Source organism: Corvus moneduloides, chromosome 4 (assembly GCF_009650955.1).
Source record: "Corvus moneduloides isolate bCorMon1 chromosome 4, bCorMon1.pri, whole genome shotgun sequence".
NCBI lineage: Eukaryota > Metazoa > Chordata > Aves > Passeriformes > Corvidae > Corvus > Corvus moneduloides.
In genome coordinates, this window is record NC_045479.1 from 61,388,400 (window position 1) to 61,408,555 (window position 20,156).

Sequence of the window (20,156 nt, forward strand, 5' to 3'; positions counted from 1 at the left end):
CCGTGTTGGTTGTGGGGGTACCTGGCTGATGCCTGCTATGGAGGCTCTTGGTGTTTGGGCACCAGCAAGCTGGAGTCAGTGCCAAAGAGCCAGGCCCTGCTGACTGGAAAATTCCTCTTCCTCCAGCCCGTCTACGCTGCCCGCTGCTGCCTTTGGCTAGGGAGCACCAGGGCTGGCTTGCTGCAGGGTCAGCAGGCTGGGGAAAGGGTGCTTCACAAATAGGGCTGACAGGACTGTTCAAGACCTATAGAACCCCTCAAAAATCTTATAGCAAAAGTCAGCTCCTTGTAGTATTTTGTAGTTGTGTTGAAGTTCTCAGCACAAGCCTGTTGCTTCCTGCACACTGATGCAGCCGGTTGGCCAAGCATTGGCACTTCTACTCTGGAGAAAGATATGATTTGTAAAGAATGGCCAAAACAGTCTTTCTACTTAACAATTAGAGTGATAGGACATTTATATTTTAAAAAATAATAATACCAACCAAACCAAACCAATTTCGCTGAGGCCTGTCTGTCTTGTGTGGGGTCACCCAGGCCTTGCTTTTTTGCAGTGCTTGAGAGGTCTCTGGTGCGAGCGAGAGCAGTGCTGACCTCCGGATGCCGCGTTTGTTACTGAGACATAAACTTCCTGGGGTTTTTTTTGCACGTGCCATTTGCTCTGTGTGGGAAAAAAACCCTTTTACCTTGAATGGTGCTTGGAGATAACCAAGTGAACAAGGCAGAGCCCACCTCTCTGGAAGGGCCGGGAACAGTAGACCTTTTGCTACTTTTCAGTCTTCCTGTCGTTTTCCTTATAGTTTCTCATTAAAATTGGAACAAGATAGTCATAAAGAAAACTGCCCAATAACCAGGTCACGTGAATTCATCTTGAACCATTATAGGAGCAATCTCATGTCTGTCACAGAGCATTTTACTGAGTTGTCTTAGCTGTTACATGCTCTTCTTTCTTCTTGGCATGAAGGAGCTGGGCCACCAAGTGCACCTCACACAGATTTTCTGGTAGATTATTGCCATTTATTTTACTATTTTTTACACTTTTTTCAGAGCACTTCATGGAACTGATTTTCTCTAATTATCATTTGGCTTGATTACATTCACAACAGTAATGAACTGGTGTTCTTTGGAGTGATGAAAATCATTGTAACTAGCATAGAGAAGAACAATTTCCTCTTTCCTGACTTACATTTTTAATTTTAGCCTATGACATGTTGTAAAATTGATTCATTTTCTGTTACAGAACGAAGACACGGTTCAATGTGTAAACCTTCCCCTTCTCCAGCTTCTCCAGCCTGTAATTCCAGGACATCCCTAGTACAGATGAAACCGAAATCCTGTATCAGCGGCCATAACCCTGTCAGCAGCAACTCAAAGCCATTCAAAACGCCCAAAGACAATCTACTTACCTCCAGTAGCAAACAGCACACAGTCTTTCCTTCAAAAGTGTCACGGGATAAACCATGGTAAGTACCAAAATAATAGTTGCCAAAGATGTTGGTGTTCAAAGCATCCCTATGTATATATCAGAATCATCAAAAAAATCCATATTCTCATTTTACCTGAGTTTACATTTTAAGCCTCTGTACTTCTAAGGGAGGAAACTGGGATATTTTTAAATGAAGAAAAAAATTATATCTAGGAAGAGCAAGAAGGACTGGATTACTTTTTCAATGTTCCATCAAATGCGTTTTTGTAAGATGCATATAGCAAGTGAGGTGTTGACCCAGTTTGCTATCTTTAAGGTCCATCTTCCATTACACTATCAGCCTTTAGAACTGATGCTTTTAAACAGTTTAACAGGATAATTTTTGCTGAGTTCTTAATGTTGGCTTAATTGATGTTCATGAAAACTTACTGGTTATAGTCAATTATCGTCAATAGCAGCTGCTGTTGGAGTTCATTCTGTATTTTGATAATGTTTGGTGCCTTATGACAAGAAAATTCTGGCTGCAAAAATCACTATTTTGGGGTGTCTTACATCATGTACTGTGATATATATACACATACAGGCTCCGAGACTGCCGTGCCCATCCTCCCGTGACTGTGATGATAGCAGCAGAGTTGCAAAAATATAAATGACAGCAGAACTGGGTCACTATTTTATCCCTTAAGAAACCGTTTTGTCTTTATTATCTACAGGAAAGATGCTTTGAGACTAGGCCATTAGGTTGGTGACTTGAGATCTGGGTTGAGTTCCTGGTTCTGTTATGCCTTGGTCTCTTCAGCTTCAGTTCTCTGTCTGTAAATTTGAGATAGTGAGACTTCCTTTTTCTTAAGATTTATCTACTTACTTTATACAGATCCTTCCCTTTTATATGTCATATCTAGCATAAGAGGGTCATGATTTAAGGTAGCGTTTCTGGACACAACTGCCTTAAAACAGTAAACCATTTAATGCAAACCATTCACTCATGAGACAAAGAATAAACTCAAATTATGTTAAAGGAATGGCTCATGCTTTCTGCCTGATACGTACACAAGTTGGCCTGATTTCAAAGACAACAGCCTCTGCCTAGCTGTAGAATTTACCTTGCACTGGAACAAACTTGATCAAAATATATTCTTCCTATAAATCTGAACCCACCATCTTTTTAAGCATGATGAGCATTGTGGGAAATTATGGTATAAAATTCTGAAAATAGAAAATCTGATTGTTTAGACTATGCACTCACACATTAACTAGAATAGCAGAATAGCCTCTGTCTCATCTGTAAGTGCCTCATTTACTACTTGAAACCAAATATTATTGACTGAATAGTGACTTTTTTTCTGAATGTTGGAGGGGAATTTTATACAATTTAATAAATTTTATAAAAGAGGATTCTTTTATAAGTCTAATTAAAAGAAAATCAGAAAGAACTTCAGAGTATTAACAGTATTGACTATAAACCTATTTCTCCTCCTGTTACAGACAGCAACTTACATATCCACATTTCAGCAGACTAACTGAATCTATAAACAATATCTTCCGTTCTGGCAACAGATGGCATTCTGGCAGTCAGTAAAAGCTGGAAGGGAACAAAATAACTGAGCATTTCCACCAATCCCTTTTCCCTCTATTGGGAACATCCTAAATATTTACTGATGATTAACAAGGTAGATTTAACCATTTAAAAGTGTTGTATTGCTCTGTTGCTTGTTTGGCAATGAATATGACAGTAGTTGTACCCAAGAATTGCCTAATTCTTGCAGCCCTGCTGGGAGATAGTACTGCAGTTTTGGTTTGTTTTTGGGGAAAAATGAGGCATGTAGTAGTTAAAGATACTGTAATTACCACATAGCAAATCACAAACAATCTGAAGTGAAGATCAATGAAATTGTCTTGCAAAATATAGTGTGAAGTGCCTTAGATTACATGGCTTGTTAAAGAATAAAATCTGTCTGATAATTATCACAGGTTATAGAGAGCTGACAGCTGTTACAGAAGAAAGTGTTTGTTCCAATTCCAGAGGATTATAATATTTATTTAGAATCTTAGCAAATATTCAGCAGATCTGATTTAAGGTGAAATTATTCATGAAATTTATTATTTTTTAAGATTCTGTCTTCCATTCAGCTGCCTGTACAAGCCATAGAATTTCCTGTCTTATCTTTTAGAAAGAAATTCTCAATTGACACAGAAACATTTGTCTCAAAAATGCAAATAGTATTCATGGTGTATCCAAGTGTGTTGTGGTTTATCATCCTCAGAAGCTTCCAGTTCTTCAATGCTTTTGTCTGTTACATTGTAATCTCATACCAAGCATTTATTTGACATAGGTTCTTCCAGACAATTGTCAAATTAGCTTATTTCAGGAATTATATCACTTTAATGATTGCTTTTCAGACCTGGAACAACCTTTGTTAGGTTTGCCTGATTCTTTCGTACAGCATCTCCTTTAAATTTTAGTTGTTGCAATTAGAATTTTCGGAATGGCCTCTGCAACAGCAAAGCCCGGTAGATCTATCTGTTGCTGTGCCTGCCTTCATATAGATCCAGCTTCTGTTGTTAAATTTGTTATAGTTTTGGTTGAGGCACCATCTTAGCCATTGACCAAGTAACTCTTTCTCTTGTTCATGTCCTGTGTTGTTCTAAGATGTGCTACAAGGATTCAGGTTGCTCCATGGCTAATGCTTTAAAAATAGTGATTGGGATGATCAGATAAAAGAGATCTGGAACTGTTTCATTTTTTAGCTGCTGTTTTAATACTTCCCTTATTGTAGTTGGAATATAAAGTATTACTGTGAATACATCATCCAGAAATATCTGTCAGTTCTGATTTTTTCCCCTGTATCTCTACCATCGTTGCTATTAATACAGCAGTGCTTAAAGATGGAGCAGAGCTGGAGCACCACTGCACTGTGCACAAGATAAATGCAAACCATCATTTTTTGTAGTTTGCAGTCAGGGTGGTAAGGGTATAGCAGAAGGGTAGAAAATGGGGAGAAAAATAATTAGTAGTAGTAACAATAATAATGAACAAATGATCATAATTAGTAAACATAGCTCAGATGCTTACCCTTTATAAAAAGCACTCCTGCAGCCAGGAGCTCTCTTCCTCATTGCTGACCTGCCTGAAGGATGCTGCTTCGCTTGTTGTGCCCTGGCACGCTTCTGGGTGCTGCCATGGAGGATTTAGGTGCTGTGATGCTACAGGATGTTCATTTCCACCTATCCGTAATCCTAAGGCAATATAAAATTAGAGTAAAGTGTTGAAGCAAGCTAGCCCTGAGATACCAGATGAAGCAGGTCTCCTTGGCCACCCTCCACAAAGTTTAGCCTGCCAGAAGTTCTGAAAATGAAAAAAATGAGATGGAAATGATGTGGTTTTCATCAACACAGAAAAAACTGACTCTTTCTGTAAACAGAAAAAGGATCCCAAAGGTATACCTGTGGGCAATCCTTTAAAATTTATATTGTCACTTCTCAAAGTATTTCTTAATTATCTCTTGGTCTTTATTTCTTTGTGTTAAAAAATAGCATTTTTCATACTGAGACTGAGAAAGAGAAGATAGTCATGATTTAAGGATATTCCTACTGCAGCATGGAAGCAAAACTCAGCAGAGTTAACTTGGACCATTTAATCTGACATTAAATCACAAACACTTTGTACATTGTAGAAGCAATCCCAGCAGTGCAAAATAGAGCAATGTTTTATGTTTTTCAATGTTTGTGAATTTCTTTTCTCACAAATTTGAAGAGTTGACCTAGAGGCTGAGCTTTTAGAATTAAAACAAATGATCAAAACATAAACCCTGAAAAATTGCATAACAGGAAGGAGAAATAATTTTTAAAGGCCAGGAGAAAGGAAGTAAAAGGAGCTGCAGGTATGAGAAGTGTTGTGACATACTACAATAATTTTTCTTGCTTGCTGAAAGGGACCTTCAATGATCATTTAGTCCAACTGCCTGACAAAGCATGAAAAAACAGAGGGAAATGTTACCTTATTTGAAAAAGAGAATGAGCTTCTAAAGCCTGTCATGATCATGCACTTTGTGTAGCCCTCATTTTTGAGCCTTTTTCTGGTTCCCTTCTAATTCATCAACATTGGCATTGTACCACTGGTCAGCAACACTGGAAGCCATATTCCAATATCAGTATAAACAGGGATGTGGGAAAACTATTTCTTACCTCCCATATCCCTTTTTTGTTTTAAGTACAACAATACAATAAAACCTCATATTGCTTATTCACTGTGACCACTAAGTATTTTTGTCACTATTTTCCAGTGTGTTGTTTCCCTGTATTTCGCTGCAGACTGAGCAGCTTGTTATTTCATGTGTAACTTTACATTCCATTGTATTAAAATGTCTCTTTGAGTTAATGAACTTTACCAAATACTCCATACTGCTTTTTATAACTGTCTCTTCATTATTTAATTCCCCTCAATCCTGATTCCATCAGCAAATGTTATCACCAGTAATCTTATCTTTATTTCTCAAGCCCGCTGAAGTTTTCATTCATGTCAAACTTGGTAATGATGGCTAAAAATGCCACTAGTAATGAATCATAAATCTCAGAAAAACTAGGTTTGAATTTGTTCTTCTTAAATTATTCTTATTTGTGTTTTATAATGCCTTTCAAAAACTGGAACATTTTCATAGTTATGTTTGTCAGCTAAATTGGTAATCTCATCAAAAAGTGAAACCATATTTCTTTGCCAGGATGTGATTCTCAGCAAAACCATGCCAACTTATTGTTTATCGGTTTATTTTTATTAGCTTTTCCATTATTTCTTCCGAGACACTTCAGTGTGGGTTTTCAGCATGGATGCAAGAACAGCACTCAGCTACCTTCTCCAAGATTCCAAGATTCAATAAGAAATTAATATGCTGAGACCCAATATCTCTCCAATTCTTTTGGAACCCATGGCCACATTATGCAGATTCCCTTATGTAAAAAGAAAAAAAGCAATCATTATTTTTCGGCTGGCACTTTGCACTTACTGAAAGAATCAAAAAGCATTTCTATCTGACTGGAGGGAGGTATCCTATTTCCTTCTTAGTACAGAAGAAATAAGGAATGTTTCTGATATGTTTGCTTTGGTGGTAACTGTTTCATTGTGTTTTAGGTAGATACTGCTATTCTTATTAGAGTTTCTTTTGTCAAAAAAAGTAAACTTGTCTGTAGTGAATACAGATTTTTTTCCTCACTTTTTATGTTTGTTGCATGTTGTTTTTCTAATTTTCCCTTTCAACAGCTGTCTTTAAAAACATCTAAACAAGCTTTTTGTTCAAAAATACCTTTTTAAATGTAGTAAATAAGACTAAAAACCTGATTTTTATTTTTCTAACGAACTTTTAAAATGAATCCTCAATTTTTACTGAAAAAAACTTTGCTTGGGAAAAGAATTCTTTCTAACCATCAGATATAGATACAAACATTGGTGATTTGTTTACTTTTTTAGACCTTAGTAGTTGACTATAGTCACTGGTCCTGTGCACCTTCCAATTTGCCATTTGGTTTTAAATTCATCTTTATGTTTTATGCTAAGATTAAACTAGAAACCATCACTGCTGAATGCAGCAAAAGAGAGATAGAAATTATCATCTGTAGCTTCTGAAATCATAAATAATTTACTATAGAGTGCCAGGAGTCCTATAGAATGTGTGTGTCCACAAGTACTGGAGTGTTTTTCTATTTTCTTCTACACTACAATGAAATGCATAATGAAGGTTGACTTGTTGATCTGTAACAAAATGAAGCAAAAAGGTTCACTCCCCTGGGCATTTTTCATTATCACAGTAATCCATCCATACATGCCCTATAATTTGAGATTCTGAACACTGCAAAACAGAGAAACCCTGTTCATTTTTATTAACCCTATTTCACTACTAGACCAGATAATACACTTGATTTTTTCATTGTGTATCAGCATTTTGAATTAAGATTGATCTTAGAAACTGGGCATGAGCGTTTGTTCATATGTTTTTGTATAGTTTATGTATAGTAGAACTACTTAATTTAGAATAAAATTCTCCTATTTTCAGAAAATGTAATTGCCATCTGTTTAAAGACAAAACCAATAATTCCTATGCTGAGATGTTACAATTTTTGCCTGCCGTTTAACTTAATAAATTCAAAGCAGTTTAAAAAAGGAGAGGATCAAATCCTCCCTTTCATAGCTACATGTTTGCATTCAATGAAATACTTAACGCAGTTCTGATTTTGTGAGCAAGGTACATTTTTTGCTTAGTTACTGGCCACTGCTCTACACTTTGCTGCCTCTATATCTGAGTAACTGACTGATATGTTTATGGTATCACAGGTGATAGAAGTTTTATATAATTTAATTCCACCTCCAGAAAATGTCTTGGTGTCTGAATCTTCTTTGTAGTTGTGTATACTTACTGTTTCTATCAAAATTTGTACATTTTCCTATGCTAAAATACCCTTAGAATAAGGTTTATCATCTTCAGCAGCTACAGAGAAACAGAGGTTTGTAGGAGCCCAGGAAAGTCAAGACTTGAGTTATTTTGGACCCTGCTTGATGTTTCCAAAGTGTGTCCTATGGAGAATGCCATCTCAAAGTCATCTTTTTCTGATTATGAAAACTCCACACCTGTTAAACATTCCTTTTGTAGGAAGGCGCAGCAAAGGTGCCATTTTTCAGACACAAAAGACTGAAATTATGTGTGAGTTGTGAATGGGGAGAAGTCCCTAACCATACATGTATTATGTAATATTTTTTATTTGGGTTTGTTTCAGTAGGGAGGGGTATATAATTTATATATTCACTGGTACTCACAAGACATCCAGTTTTGGAGCTGTTGAGTAGATAAAAAGCTATCATTGGATATTTCTTCATGCAATTGCCATGCAGATAGAACCCAGAAATGTTAAAATGCCGTTGCGACTTGTTGAAAATCACTTGTCTCAATCTTTTTTGTTGCCAAATTGAGACGGTAGCATTTGTTAGTGTCACAAATATGCAGTGGTGGTAGTTAAGTTAGAGGAAGTTAGTTACTGCAAACTTTACTCTGAAAAGAGCCAACTAATTTATAATAATTACAACTTAATAATTATATTGAGAATTTTTATTTTTAAGTCTCTAAGATTTTATTAAAATACACTGTAGTAATGCTCAAGTCATCAAAGATTTTAATACTTTTAAAGGGTCAGCTGTGAAGATTTCTGTGCTTAGAATCTCTTTTGTCCTTGTTTCCAGTACTTATATGTCATTCAGACACATCTGAGCAAATTAACTATTTTTGTGTTTGTTTAAAAATATTATTAGCAAACTGCTTCATTATCATGGTGAGTTTAGTACACCATACACATATCTGGTATGTGCTTGTGTTAAAGGCATGAGACCATATTTGTAAGGGCTATGTTTTGCTTAGTACCAAATACTGATTTTGCTTATGAATAGTAGGGGATTGGATCTTAAAAAAAATACAAAGGTTCATTTTCATAATTCTCTACATTGCCAGGATTTACAGATGCCTGACTTTGTAAACACCTGATTGAACAAAAATAGTCAATACTGGTACCAAGTATTTAATTTTAGCCTGGTCTTAACACACTATGTCACTTGCATCAAAATTTTTGTGTCTGTGGAAGGGGATTAAGTAACTGTAAATATTTGATACGGAAAATACCACTTGAATATTTTTCTTTGATCTTGCAGCGTTCCTGTTCCAGTAGTCAGTCTAGAGAAAATTCCTAACCTAGTGAAGGCAGATGGTGCCAATGTTAAAATGAATTCTGCAACCACTACCACCATCACCTCCTCCTCAGCTTCTTCATCCAGCATAACTGCTCCAACTTTGGTTAAATCTGGTTTGACATCCAAGTCAGTGCCACCATCGCCAGAAAAGATTCTGAACGGCAAAGGAATTGTCGCTCCATCAATAGACAAGAAACATCAAAATGGCACAAAAAGCAGTAACAAGCCTTACAAAAGACTTTCAGGTGAGTGATGTTGTAGTTCACCTTTTGTGGTAGTCTGTCTTTCTTTGTTAATGCTTCTATAGCTCAAAATGCAGCTAATAAAATTCTGGGTTTGGTTGGGTTTTTTTGCTGTAAGATGCTGGTTTGCACGTATGAAAATGAAAGCTTTCACATTCTTAGCATGTGTAAAGTATTTTCAAGGTACGCATTCTGTTTAGCTTGAAATTACTGGTAAACAGGCCAAATACAAATTTTTAAGGAAGTAAATTCATTAAAACACAAGGGCAGTAGACTTCTTCAAGCCATTATGGGATTTGGTTCTGTTTACAACAAAAGAAAATGTGCCTTGGTTGGGGGATTTTGGTTTGGTCATGATCAAGTTGAACAGTTGAACAGGTATAAGACATTGGTTTATCCTCCAAGACATGATTTTTTAAATAATCTTTTTTTTTTTTTTGGTTTTAGATACAAGAAAATTCTTAAGGAGATACAGGAAATGCTGGGGAAGTTTTAAAAGTCATAATTTCCCTTCACCCCTCTCCCCCTGCAACTCACATATGAGTGGCAATGTTTCTAGCATGAAGATCTTGATCTTTCTCAGGAAGACAGGACAGTGGAGTTGAGGAAATGGCATTAAATGGGAAATTCCCTGGATGGCCTTAGGCAGGGTAGTTTGGAGGATGCAGGTCCCTGTCTCAACCTGCCACCAAAGCACAGAATGCCACACTGTTGGAGGGCAGAGTGTCCATTAGAAAGGTTGCCATCCACTGGGAGGAAGAATTATTTTTTGTGGAGTTCCCCAGAGGTGACCCATGCCAGCTGCTTGGCAGTGAGGAGAGAATTTGCCCCCGAAAGCTGCAAACAGGTTTTTGCTCTGAAAGGAATGAAAGGAAACAAAGTGTTTTGAGGGATTTTATTTTATGTTTTTTTAAAAGCAAAAATAACTGACTCAAGTTTACGGCTGCAGAAGCTGTGCAGGGTCTATTCATCAGCTGGCAGTACTTTGTGACTCGGGCAGGAACTTCTTGTGTGTACTGAAAGGCTAATTTTGTTAATGGCAGCATGATCCACATTAGATCGTCACTTTGGCACAAAGTTAGTTCACATGATTTCTAAATGTGCACTAGTTATGAACCAGTATAAGTTGCACAAGATAAATGCTTTCATTTCCAGTTAATGAGTGTGTCCTATTTTTTGCCCGAATATCAGGTTTATTTTTTTCATTTTCTCAAATTTGGCAGTTAGCCTATGGTACTGCTACCCTGGCTGGATTTCAGACCAGTGTGAGGTGTTTGCTAGGGCTGTGTGGGGCATGGAACAATGCCATTGCCTGAAAGGATTCAGTACACTGATTGCTTTCTTAACTAGTTAAGGTGGCATATAGGAAAACAGTACTGTTGTTCATTTATAGCTTTTCACGAAATGAAAATTGTTACAAGAAAGTAGCTTAAGATTAGACTTTAACCCTTACATTTCACTTTTTAAGATCCAGTATATTATTCCATATTATTATTAATAAAAACCCTCTTTATTTTACAGTTAATTTAGAGTATTGCTTCCTTTTAACCTCTTATGTCCTGTAATGGTTTAGATGCTTAATTTAGCTAATCAATTCAGAATTCCTCCTTGAGAAATTGAAACTGTTAGTGGTTTTCCTCATGTCACCACTTACCACTGCAGGGCTGCAGGTGATACTTGTACATTTTTGCGCAAGTGCTTGCAGAAATGCATTCATAAAGGAGAATCAATTCTGTAGGGCATTCCTTCAGCTTGCTGGCTTTTTCTGGGGAGTTGACTCTAAGCTCTGAATTGCAGTGTCTTCCAGGCTAGGGAACTGAGACCTTTTTTTACTGCTCCTCTGTCATGATCAGATTTGTGATCTGTTCAGTCTTGCTACCATTGCCTTGAGTATTGATGCAGCAACACAGTAATTTAGGGATGATGCAAATCATCGAAGTCCTGAGAGCACTGGAGATGAATTGCCTGTAGATTGTTTGTCACTATGATGGATTCCTCTCCATTATTATACAGGACTGTGCAAAGGCTGAGAAAAAGATCTTGGAAGGTCAATGCGATGATTATTAGAGAGATCACGTAATTTCACTCATTTCACATGAAAAGGATGAAACTGCAGCTAAGGGGTTTAGGTTTCCCTCAGTCCACTGCCCTGGAGCTGTACAGATGTTAATTTTTGAAGCTCCATAATAAATTTGGCCCGTTTGTATCTGTTTCCTTCCCTTTTTAGCAACCTCTACTCTCTCTCACACCATTTCCCTGACTGTGACTGAGGTTTGTTTTTTTTCTTTGCTGAGAGCTTGTGGTTGTTTGGGTGATGAATGAACCTGCCCTCTTTTCAGGAGCACTGTCCTTGTTGAGAGAGAGGAAACAGCTTGCGGAACCACAAAAGACAGTCTGTAGCTGCCCAGCATAAGTGGATCAGTGTTTCCTAGTAGCAAACTGCAAAAAAATTATTTTTTTTCCTAAATCTCCCTTAGTTCTTGTTCTCTTTGGGATGACATTAAAGAATGCAGGTGCCCAGCTTACACCAAGAAAAACTGTTATGTTGAAAACAGGGGTTTGTCACAGCTCAGTTTTGGCCCTTGCTCTTCTCTAGGTAGGTTATAACAAATGCTCTTCACTTTGTCCACTGAACATGAAGAAGTGGAATCCATTCCAGAGAAACAGCTTTCTCAAGCTGTGCCTGTGCATAGGGATCTGGGGGTTCCCACACTCCACATTTCCTAACACAGTAGCCAAAAGCTGCATTTTGGTGTTGATAAGAAGGTGTTAAGTTTTATGTAGTGTGGTGCCCAAACCAGGCATGTCTGTAGCTGGCAATTAGATGTTCATGAATTCTCTGGAACAGCCACACACACTTCAGCCAGGAGAAGTGGTTCCCTGTTTGCTCAGTATTTTCTGTTTCTCAGGGAAAGCATGTTATTTTGTTGTTCAGTCAATGGCAGAGGCTTCTACTCTTTCCTCTTATAATTCCTTATGTTGATTTTATCTGTATATGTTTTCTTAATAACTGGCTTTGCTATAATCAGTCCTCTGGTTGGGCCTCTTACTGACGAGTACCAATCTGGAGTACTTTTGATTTTTGATGTTTCCCTGTTGGTCCAAAGCAGTCCTTGCTTGGTGTTCCATAGCCTTATAATTGCCCTCAGGACTTTTCATTTGAAGGCATATTAGTCCATATTGTCTCTTTAGTGTGGTTTTTTTTAATTTGCATTGAAGATTTTCAGTGGCTGATTCAGGAAACTGTAATAGGAACATCTTACACTCAAATCCCAGGAGTAACTAACTCCTTTAGTTTATGAACATGTGTTTTCATCTATTAAGTCGAAAAAAATAGTTATTCTATTAAGTCATACACAGCTACTTTTGTGTTTCTGTTGTGTTGTAAATGCCAAACCAACTACAACTGCCTATAACATATTTTAGTCCCTTTGTAGATTTCACCAAAAAAGCTGTGCCAGCTGATTTTCCCAAGCTCATTTTTTTGTATGGCTCTGCTAATAGGTTAATAATGTAACCATTTAATGTTTGCATAAGCATTTTAGGTCTATAGAGCAGAATACATAAAACTGCTAGTAACTGTGAACTCTGGAGGACAGTTGCTGTCTAACATAAGCTACTTGTCCTTACTTTTCTTCTTCCAGCTGTTCTGCTTGCTGTGATGCTGTCAAAACATTGTAACACAGCTGTGAATCACTGTCTCCCTCTTAGCTCCCACTTGTTTGTTTATAAACATTTTTTAAATCCTCTGATTAAATGTTGTATTTGAGTACAGGATGTTTATTATATCTGAATGTACCACCACTGTATGGTTAAAATAGGATTTGGCAAATAGTTTATATTTCCTTATCAAACAAAAGCAAACCAGTCTGCCAATTACACCATAATTTGTCAAGGTGTATGAAGGTAATGGTAGAGAGTTTTGATGGCGTAAAATGAAAAGTGTATATCCATTGTTTTGTTACAGCTCTTAGTGCAAACCGTAAAATTACATTAACATAACCTAAAGAAGGTGATGCTATCTGTGGTATAGAAATAGTAAAATATTAATGAAATTAAATACGCAAACATAACATATTAAATATTAATGCACTTTTAATGTTAATCATGAGTAGAACTCATGTAAATGCCTTTTTTCATAATCTCTGCAAACTTTAAATTCCATCCCTCCCTTCACTTAGGGAAATAAAAACTAACATACATGTTATTTTTATAAAGATTTAGGGGACAGATTTAGATAAATTTTATTTTAAAATGCCACCAGTAATCAACCATGGGTTGTTTTCTAGAGTTTGTAAGTATGTCAGAGAAATGTTGTTTGAAGCACTTGTGATACCATTTGAGTGTTAGCCCAGCTCAGGAGCCAGGTCTGCAAATGCTGTATTTCATGGCCTCAGAGGCAGCCAGAGTTAGAGAGGAAACTGAAGTCACAGGGGTTTGGCTTGGTCCTTTGTTTGGGCCACTCCACTGTAATCAGACTTACTTTCATGAAGTCTTTGGCTGAAATCCTGCTCTAAATGGCTTTAATCATGCAAGGACAAAAAAATGCACAACTGTATGAGTGATGCACATAGCACTGTTATGGGATGCTGGGGTTGGGATCAGTGGTTCAGGTTGAGCCTGATTAAATTAAGTTCTAACAGGCAAAAATTGTAAGCTACTCTGATTAAAACTTCTGTAATCATCTATTTTTTTCTCGTTTCTCATTCTCCCATCAAACAGAAAGAGAATTTGACCCAAATAAACACTGTGGAGTACTGGATCCTGAAACAAAGAAACCTTGCACAAGATCGCTCACCTGCAAGGTATTTTTCTTAGAAGATAACATATCAGATGCTTTGTTATAGTTTAAATCCTACCACAGTAGTTTGAGAGGTCATACCTGCTCCTGTCTTACAGACAATGGGTATGGTATTCAGGCGCTGTCTTCAGGTAATTCTTTTGTGTAATTCTGTTTATTTGAATCAGAGCATCTGCATTATTCCACTGATATTTCTAAAAAGATTTTTTTCTTGTCATTTTATGATGCAAAAAGCATTAACGTTTCATTTAGAAGCCCAAGTATTATTTTAAATGCTCCTTCTTTGGTTCATTTGTGCAACAATGTTGAAGTATAGTCAGTTTTTAGTAAAAAAAAAATTACCATATTTTTGTATAATAAATTACTTGGAGGCTGCCCTTGTGATAGTAATAACTCCCGTGTCAAAAAGTAGCTACAATGTGAGACATTTCTAATGAACATTTGTATGTGTATGTGCTGCCTGTCAGTAGAGATGATCAGCTAAATTTGCTTTAAAATGTATTCATGTTTTTCAATCCAATGAAATAAGTTTTTCATTGTAAGTTAAAAGCTACAATTATTTTCTTAATATCTTAAAATCACTGGAATTCTATTTTCCATCTTGGAAAAGGTAAGTCAATAGTCTCTATTATATAAAAATTGTTGCAAAAAGTAATTTTAGCCTTGACGTTGGCATTTCTTAAGAATGACTATAAATTATCAAAGATAATGTGGAATAGCAGCTTTATTTCCATAACTGTGGCTAAAGTTGTTTGAAGTAGATTTTATCTTTTAGAGTATTGGTGTATCAGAAGTGTAGAGGACTCATAAACAATGTCATGCACACACAAATGCTTTTTAACCACCCTATTTTTAGACTCATTCACTTAATCATCGACGAGCAGTTCCAGGCCGTAAAAAACAGTTTGACATCCTTCTAGCTGAACACAAAGCTCGATCCAGGGAAAAAGAAGTCGCAAAAGACAAAGAGCATCCACCATCTGCAAGGGAAAGCTATCAGAGCCAGCCCACACCAGCACAAGACTCTCTGTCAGGATCCTCAGTGAACTCTGGGCAAGAATCTAAAGTAACATCTCCTGCAAAATCTAGACCACCAAATTCTATACTTCCAAGGTAAGCAGTTCTCCATTGTGAAATGTTGCATTCTGAAGGTGCTGTAAGACATTTCTTAGTCTTTCTTACAACTCATTTTATAAGCATTTGGTACTTCTTTAGCCTATTGCACAATAAAACATACTAATATAAGAATTTCTGCTAGCTTATGTTAACCTAACTCTGTCCATGGTAGCCTGTGATCTGATTGGGAATGAGGAAAGGAATAGTGTGCACCTTTGGCTCAGAATCTCAGACTAACTGCATTTTTTGGCTAAAATTGTCGGTAATAATTAGGAAAGTTTATATTCAAGTCATTCGGTCACAGTTGAGAAGAAAAGTCTATTTACATGAATCAGTATAGGTATTAGTAGTAAAATTCTGCACATTAATGTAGAATTTTTCTCCAGAAATACTTTGCTAATTGCATCAATGGAATTGTTGTAAAAAAAGGTGTAATTTAGTGTTGATTTAAAACTATTGATATGAAACCATCCATAGCATGTCTTCCCTTGTTTTGAAGATTTTTCTTAGAAAGGACAAAAACAGTCTTCAGAAGGACAATGAAAACTTCTGAAGGCATCCTTTTGCAAAAAACGGTGTGAGGCGTTTGAGCTACTGAATTCTGATTATCCTTGGAAAACTTCCCATATGTTTTCTTTATTTGTGAGATTTTTTGGTACTAATTTTGGCTGGAGTGCATAGAGCTAAACCAGTTGGCTTTGTTCATATTTACATTTTTTCATCATTCATTTCTTGCAGAAACCTTGGTCAGGATTGGGTGCTCATTTTGGGACTTTCCTACCACAACAGTCCCTATTTCAAAGAGATATTTCTTGTATTTGCTGTCTCAGATCTTACAGAGACAGCTGTTTCCAATGTTTTCTGTGTGGCCACCAAGCCCTAATGAAGTTTTATTCCTTCAGTGACAGAGGTGGGCCTTGCAGGGTTTGAGTGAAAAGACAATGAAAGAATAGCCACAGATGAATTGTGCTTCTCTGCCTAATTCTTGTAAAAGAGGTGACCTTACACAGCCGTTCATAGAGAGGAGCACAGACAGAAAGGTACAGATTGGGTTTAGTAGGTGTTACAGTCAAAGTAGCAAAACTGGAATGCAATTCCATGAGAGTCAGCAGCAGAAATTACAGAGGTAGTAGTACTCGAGGAGGAGGATTTTAGCAGTCCTATGTTGTGTTTGTACAGCCTGCATTTCTGTTTCTGCTGCAGTGCCTCTGTTGGGTTGTCCTGCCTGGTTTCAGAGCAGCCGTGGCAGCTTTGCTGCCTCTCTGTGGGGGCCAGCAGGCCTGCGGCTCTGCTGCTGCGGGTGGCACAGCCCGCCGGGGGCACCGCGGGGCACTCACACATCCCGGCTGCAGCCCTAGTCCTGTGCTCACGCCATCCCTGAGCAGTCCCAGCGCAGGTCAGGAGAGGGCTCCTGTCCACAGGCTGGGGGGGGACTGCTCTGTCCTGAGAGCAGGAACTCATGGGATGGAAGAAGATCATCTGTAGATACAAAAACGCTGCTAGCAAGGATTTTCTTGCTATTTTCTAAGTCTGTGAGAGACTTTTCTCTCTCACAGAAGAGGTAGCAGAGTATGTAAACAACCAAGCCACCTGCAACCTTGAAAAGTCTTGTTTGTGGTATAGTAGAAAAATATTTTGACAATGGATGTTTTAGGATTTTAGCCAATCACCCCAAGGGGTGGCTGATCCTTTGTCCAATTAGACTATGAAGAAAAAAGTCTATAAAAGAGTTTGTAAAATAATTAAATAAATCAATCTTGCTGCACAGTTCCTGCCTGCTGGATCTTCTCTCCTCCTCCACCCTATGGCTGCGGGACACGGTGATACACCCTAGGGTCCAGGCCTGTGGTAATAGTCATTTGCAGAATTTGCCCAGTGTGGACATCTCCTCCAGCTTCAGAGCTCTCCATACAACCAGAGTCTTGGTTGTACAGACTGTAATTGAGAACCTTTTCCACCCCCACTTCTAATCTAATCTAATCTAATCTAATCTAACCTAATCTAATCTGTTTTCAAACTACTTTTGAAAGGCAAGGCACCATCACACCCTGTGGTGCAAAGACATTCCTAATTTGTTTTATTGCATTTTAGACAAAGGTAAAGAAAACCTACACACTGTGAGGAGTTCTCCCAGTTCCTTCACTCACTAATCTACCTGTAGAGAGTGTCAGCTAAACACTCTTATATTTAGTACATTAATTTTAGTAGGATTTTGGTATGAAATATAATTTCATAAGTGGACCCTTGGGATTAATCAAGTAGCTGAGTAATGGTTCCGTGTAAGAAGATTTTATACGCCTGGTTTTTATTTGTGTTTTAAATATACTTTGCCTCTTTCAAGATCTGAAATCCAACTTCATGACAAATTTAAAATTTCAGGCAATAGAAGGGTGCTTCTGCTAACATTAACTTGATGACAACCGCACAATATATTTCTGACAAGACCTAATGTCAGCTATTCAATGTCTTTTACTGTCCTTCTTTACATTGGTAATTTCTGGCATCATTTGCTTTGATGCTTGATGCCAGCAGGTAGGTTTATAGAGCCTTTTACTGCTGATGATTTAAATGTATATTCTCCTTCTAGACCTTCATCTGCAAATAGCATAAACAGCAACAGTTCTTCAAACCACAGTGGGTATGTACCAGAACTGCCACTGCCTTCCATGGGAGGAGATATCACGAGCAGATTGTCCAGTGATGAAGGAGAAGCGGATGGAGCTGAAGAATCCGATAAATTAGACTGTCATTTTTCTGGACACCATCCCAGACCTCTTGGGGTATGTGTCAGTCTCTGGCATGCCTTGTCATTGTTCTTGCATAATTAGAGAGGGGAGAACAAATAAGTAAATTTAGTAAGAATGAATAATAAGGAATGAAGACCTTACATTCTGAACACTGTTCTAAAGAGAAAAAATACATTTAACACAAAATGGTAAGGATGAGATAAGGTAGAAGGAGACCACTGGTCAGCACACACGATACATTGATGTAGGACAAGATGGGCAGCAGAAAATCAGAAGTTCTATTTTTAGATTGTCTTCTCAGTAGACCTCAAATTGGGTGTAGTTGTGCTAAACTGAGGAAAGTTGCATTGCTTTAAATGTGACATGAGCAGATATTCTCTTGGTTGTTGTCCTTCTTACGAAACTGTACCTTGCAGTTGGTGGCAAAAGGCAGTGCTCCGTTCATTTTTGTAGTCTGGTTTAAAGCAGTAATTAAATGTCATTTATGTGAGTGTGTGTGGACTTAGAAACTATTGCTTCATTCATGTCAAAATGGAAAGGCTCTGGTGGTGGCTTAAGTATGTGTTTAAGCACCTGGTTTTGTCTTTCTTCTGTGTTAGTGAGAAATTTCACTGTAAATAGCAAAAGCCGCTTTGTGATATTATCTCTGCAGTGTGAATTTATTTATGCTGTTCAAACCAAGAAGCAATGGAAGAACTCTTGAACTTCTTAGGAGTTGGTTCTCGTAAAAATTGAGCCAAGGAATACACTTACATGTTTTCCATATGATATGCAGAATAAAACAAACATTGTGATAGCTGGTAGCATTGTTTGTATTCCCTAGAGCAAAGGAGAACTTTTTACTGTCAGACACCAGGAAGAAGTATGGCCTGAACATAAAATGACTGTCAGATGAAATCCTGTATTTGGTTCTTACAGAGAAAATGAGAATTACTGTACTCCACACGATACTGTCATATGCAGGAACCTCCTGTTTCCTTGGTACTCTTGTATGCTACTTTGGTTTTGCTGACTGCTTCTCTATGAATTAAAAACTAAAGGTTCACTGCATGGGTGCCCACACAAAAAATAATCTAAGTGCAGCCAGTTCTTGCACACGCCTCAGCAGTGAGGCATGGCTGTCAATAGCCATTTTGGTTTAGGATCCTTGTTCTGTTTCAAGGCAAACCCACTGACTCATCTGTTCTTTGAAATCTTAGTATCACTCAACTGAAACAGTTACTGGTAGTGAAACTTCTTAGTCCATATCAGCGTGAAGACAGAAAAGATGGTGTAAATCACCTCCAGCTCAGTTCATGCTGAATTTCATATTCAACTAAACTGTTTTCCTTACGAAGTCCCTCTCCCGGCCAGGTGGTAATAATTGATCAGGGGGAAAGTCACTAGCTACTTTAATTACCTCTTGGTGGTACCTGATGTTAGTGTTAGCTCACTGGGAGATGAGGCGAGTTTGTCAACTTAGGTGGTGGTTTTAATTAACCTGTTTAACCTGGTCATGAAACAGATGGAGAATGAACAGTTGCAGTCACCATGCAGTCCCTCTTACGATGGAGAGTTGTATTGTTTTTTGAGGATGTTTTGTAACAGGTTTCTCTCCTACAAACAGGCATTGTAGCAGTTCTCTGCATCATGTAGATCAGTAAGACTGAGCTGAAGCAAGAACATGTTCCTGATTGTAACATCTCAGTGTTGTAGGACTTTTCAGGAAGCTCTCCAGAGGAAGTAGTGCAAGGACTCCTGAGCTCTGCAGAATTCTCAAAATATTTACTACTCCTCCAGTTGATTTTCATGCGCTGTGAAGAGTGTATCCCATGTTGTGTTGTAGCACAGATGCCATGGATGATAATATACTTTTTTACTGAAATGTCAGTGGTTTGTTTATTAAGTAGATACTAAAGATGTTCCTGTTGCACTTTTTTCCCTCTTCAGTTATATTTTTATTGCTGTCATGCAGTTATGAGATTTAAGATGCACAGAACAGTGTAACTTGTCTTTCTGAGGCAGTAAGAATTTTTTCTTTATAAGTACCTCAGCAGTTACATTCTTTCTCTGGCACTGATTCGTTAATGAAGTATGAAATATACTTTACACGAAGTTGAGATATT

General features: G+C 37.6%; 1 protein-coding gene across 9 annotated transcripts in view; it reads left to right on the top strand.

Annotated features, from left to right (window-relative positions):
• Positions 1–20,156, top strand: part of ATXN7L1 (ataxin 7 like 1) — a 112,814-nt gene that overhangs the window by 79,166 nt on the left and 13,492 nt on the right. For all 9 annotated transcript variants that reach the window (XR_004239779.1, XM_032107206.1, XM_032107207.1 and 6 more), the window contains 5 exons: positions 1,237–1,459; positions 9,107–9,390; positions 14,110–14,192; positions 15,045–15,301; positions 17,892–18,084. Coding sequence is in view for 8 of the 9 variants with exons in the window: in XM_032107206.1 (XP_031963097.1) it covers positions 1,237–1,459; positions 9,107–9,390; positions 14,110–14,192; positions 15,045–15,301; positions 17,892–18,084 (1,040 nt within the window). In the remaining variant the exon portion in view is untranslated. The remainder of the gene's footprint in view (positions 1–1,236; positions 1,460–9,106; positions 9,391–14,109; positions 14,193–15,044; positions 15,302–17,891; positions 18,085–20,156) is intronic.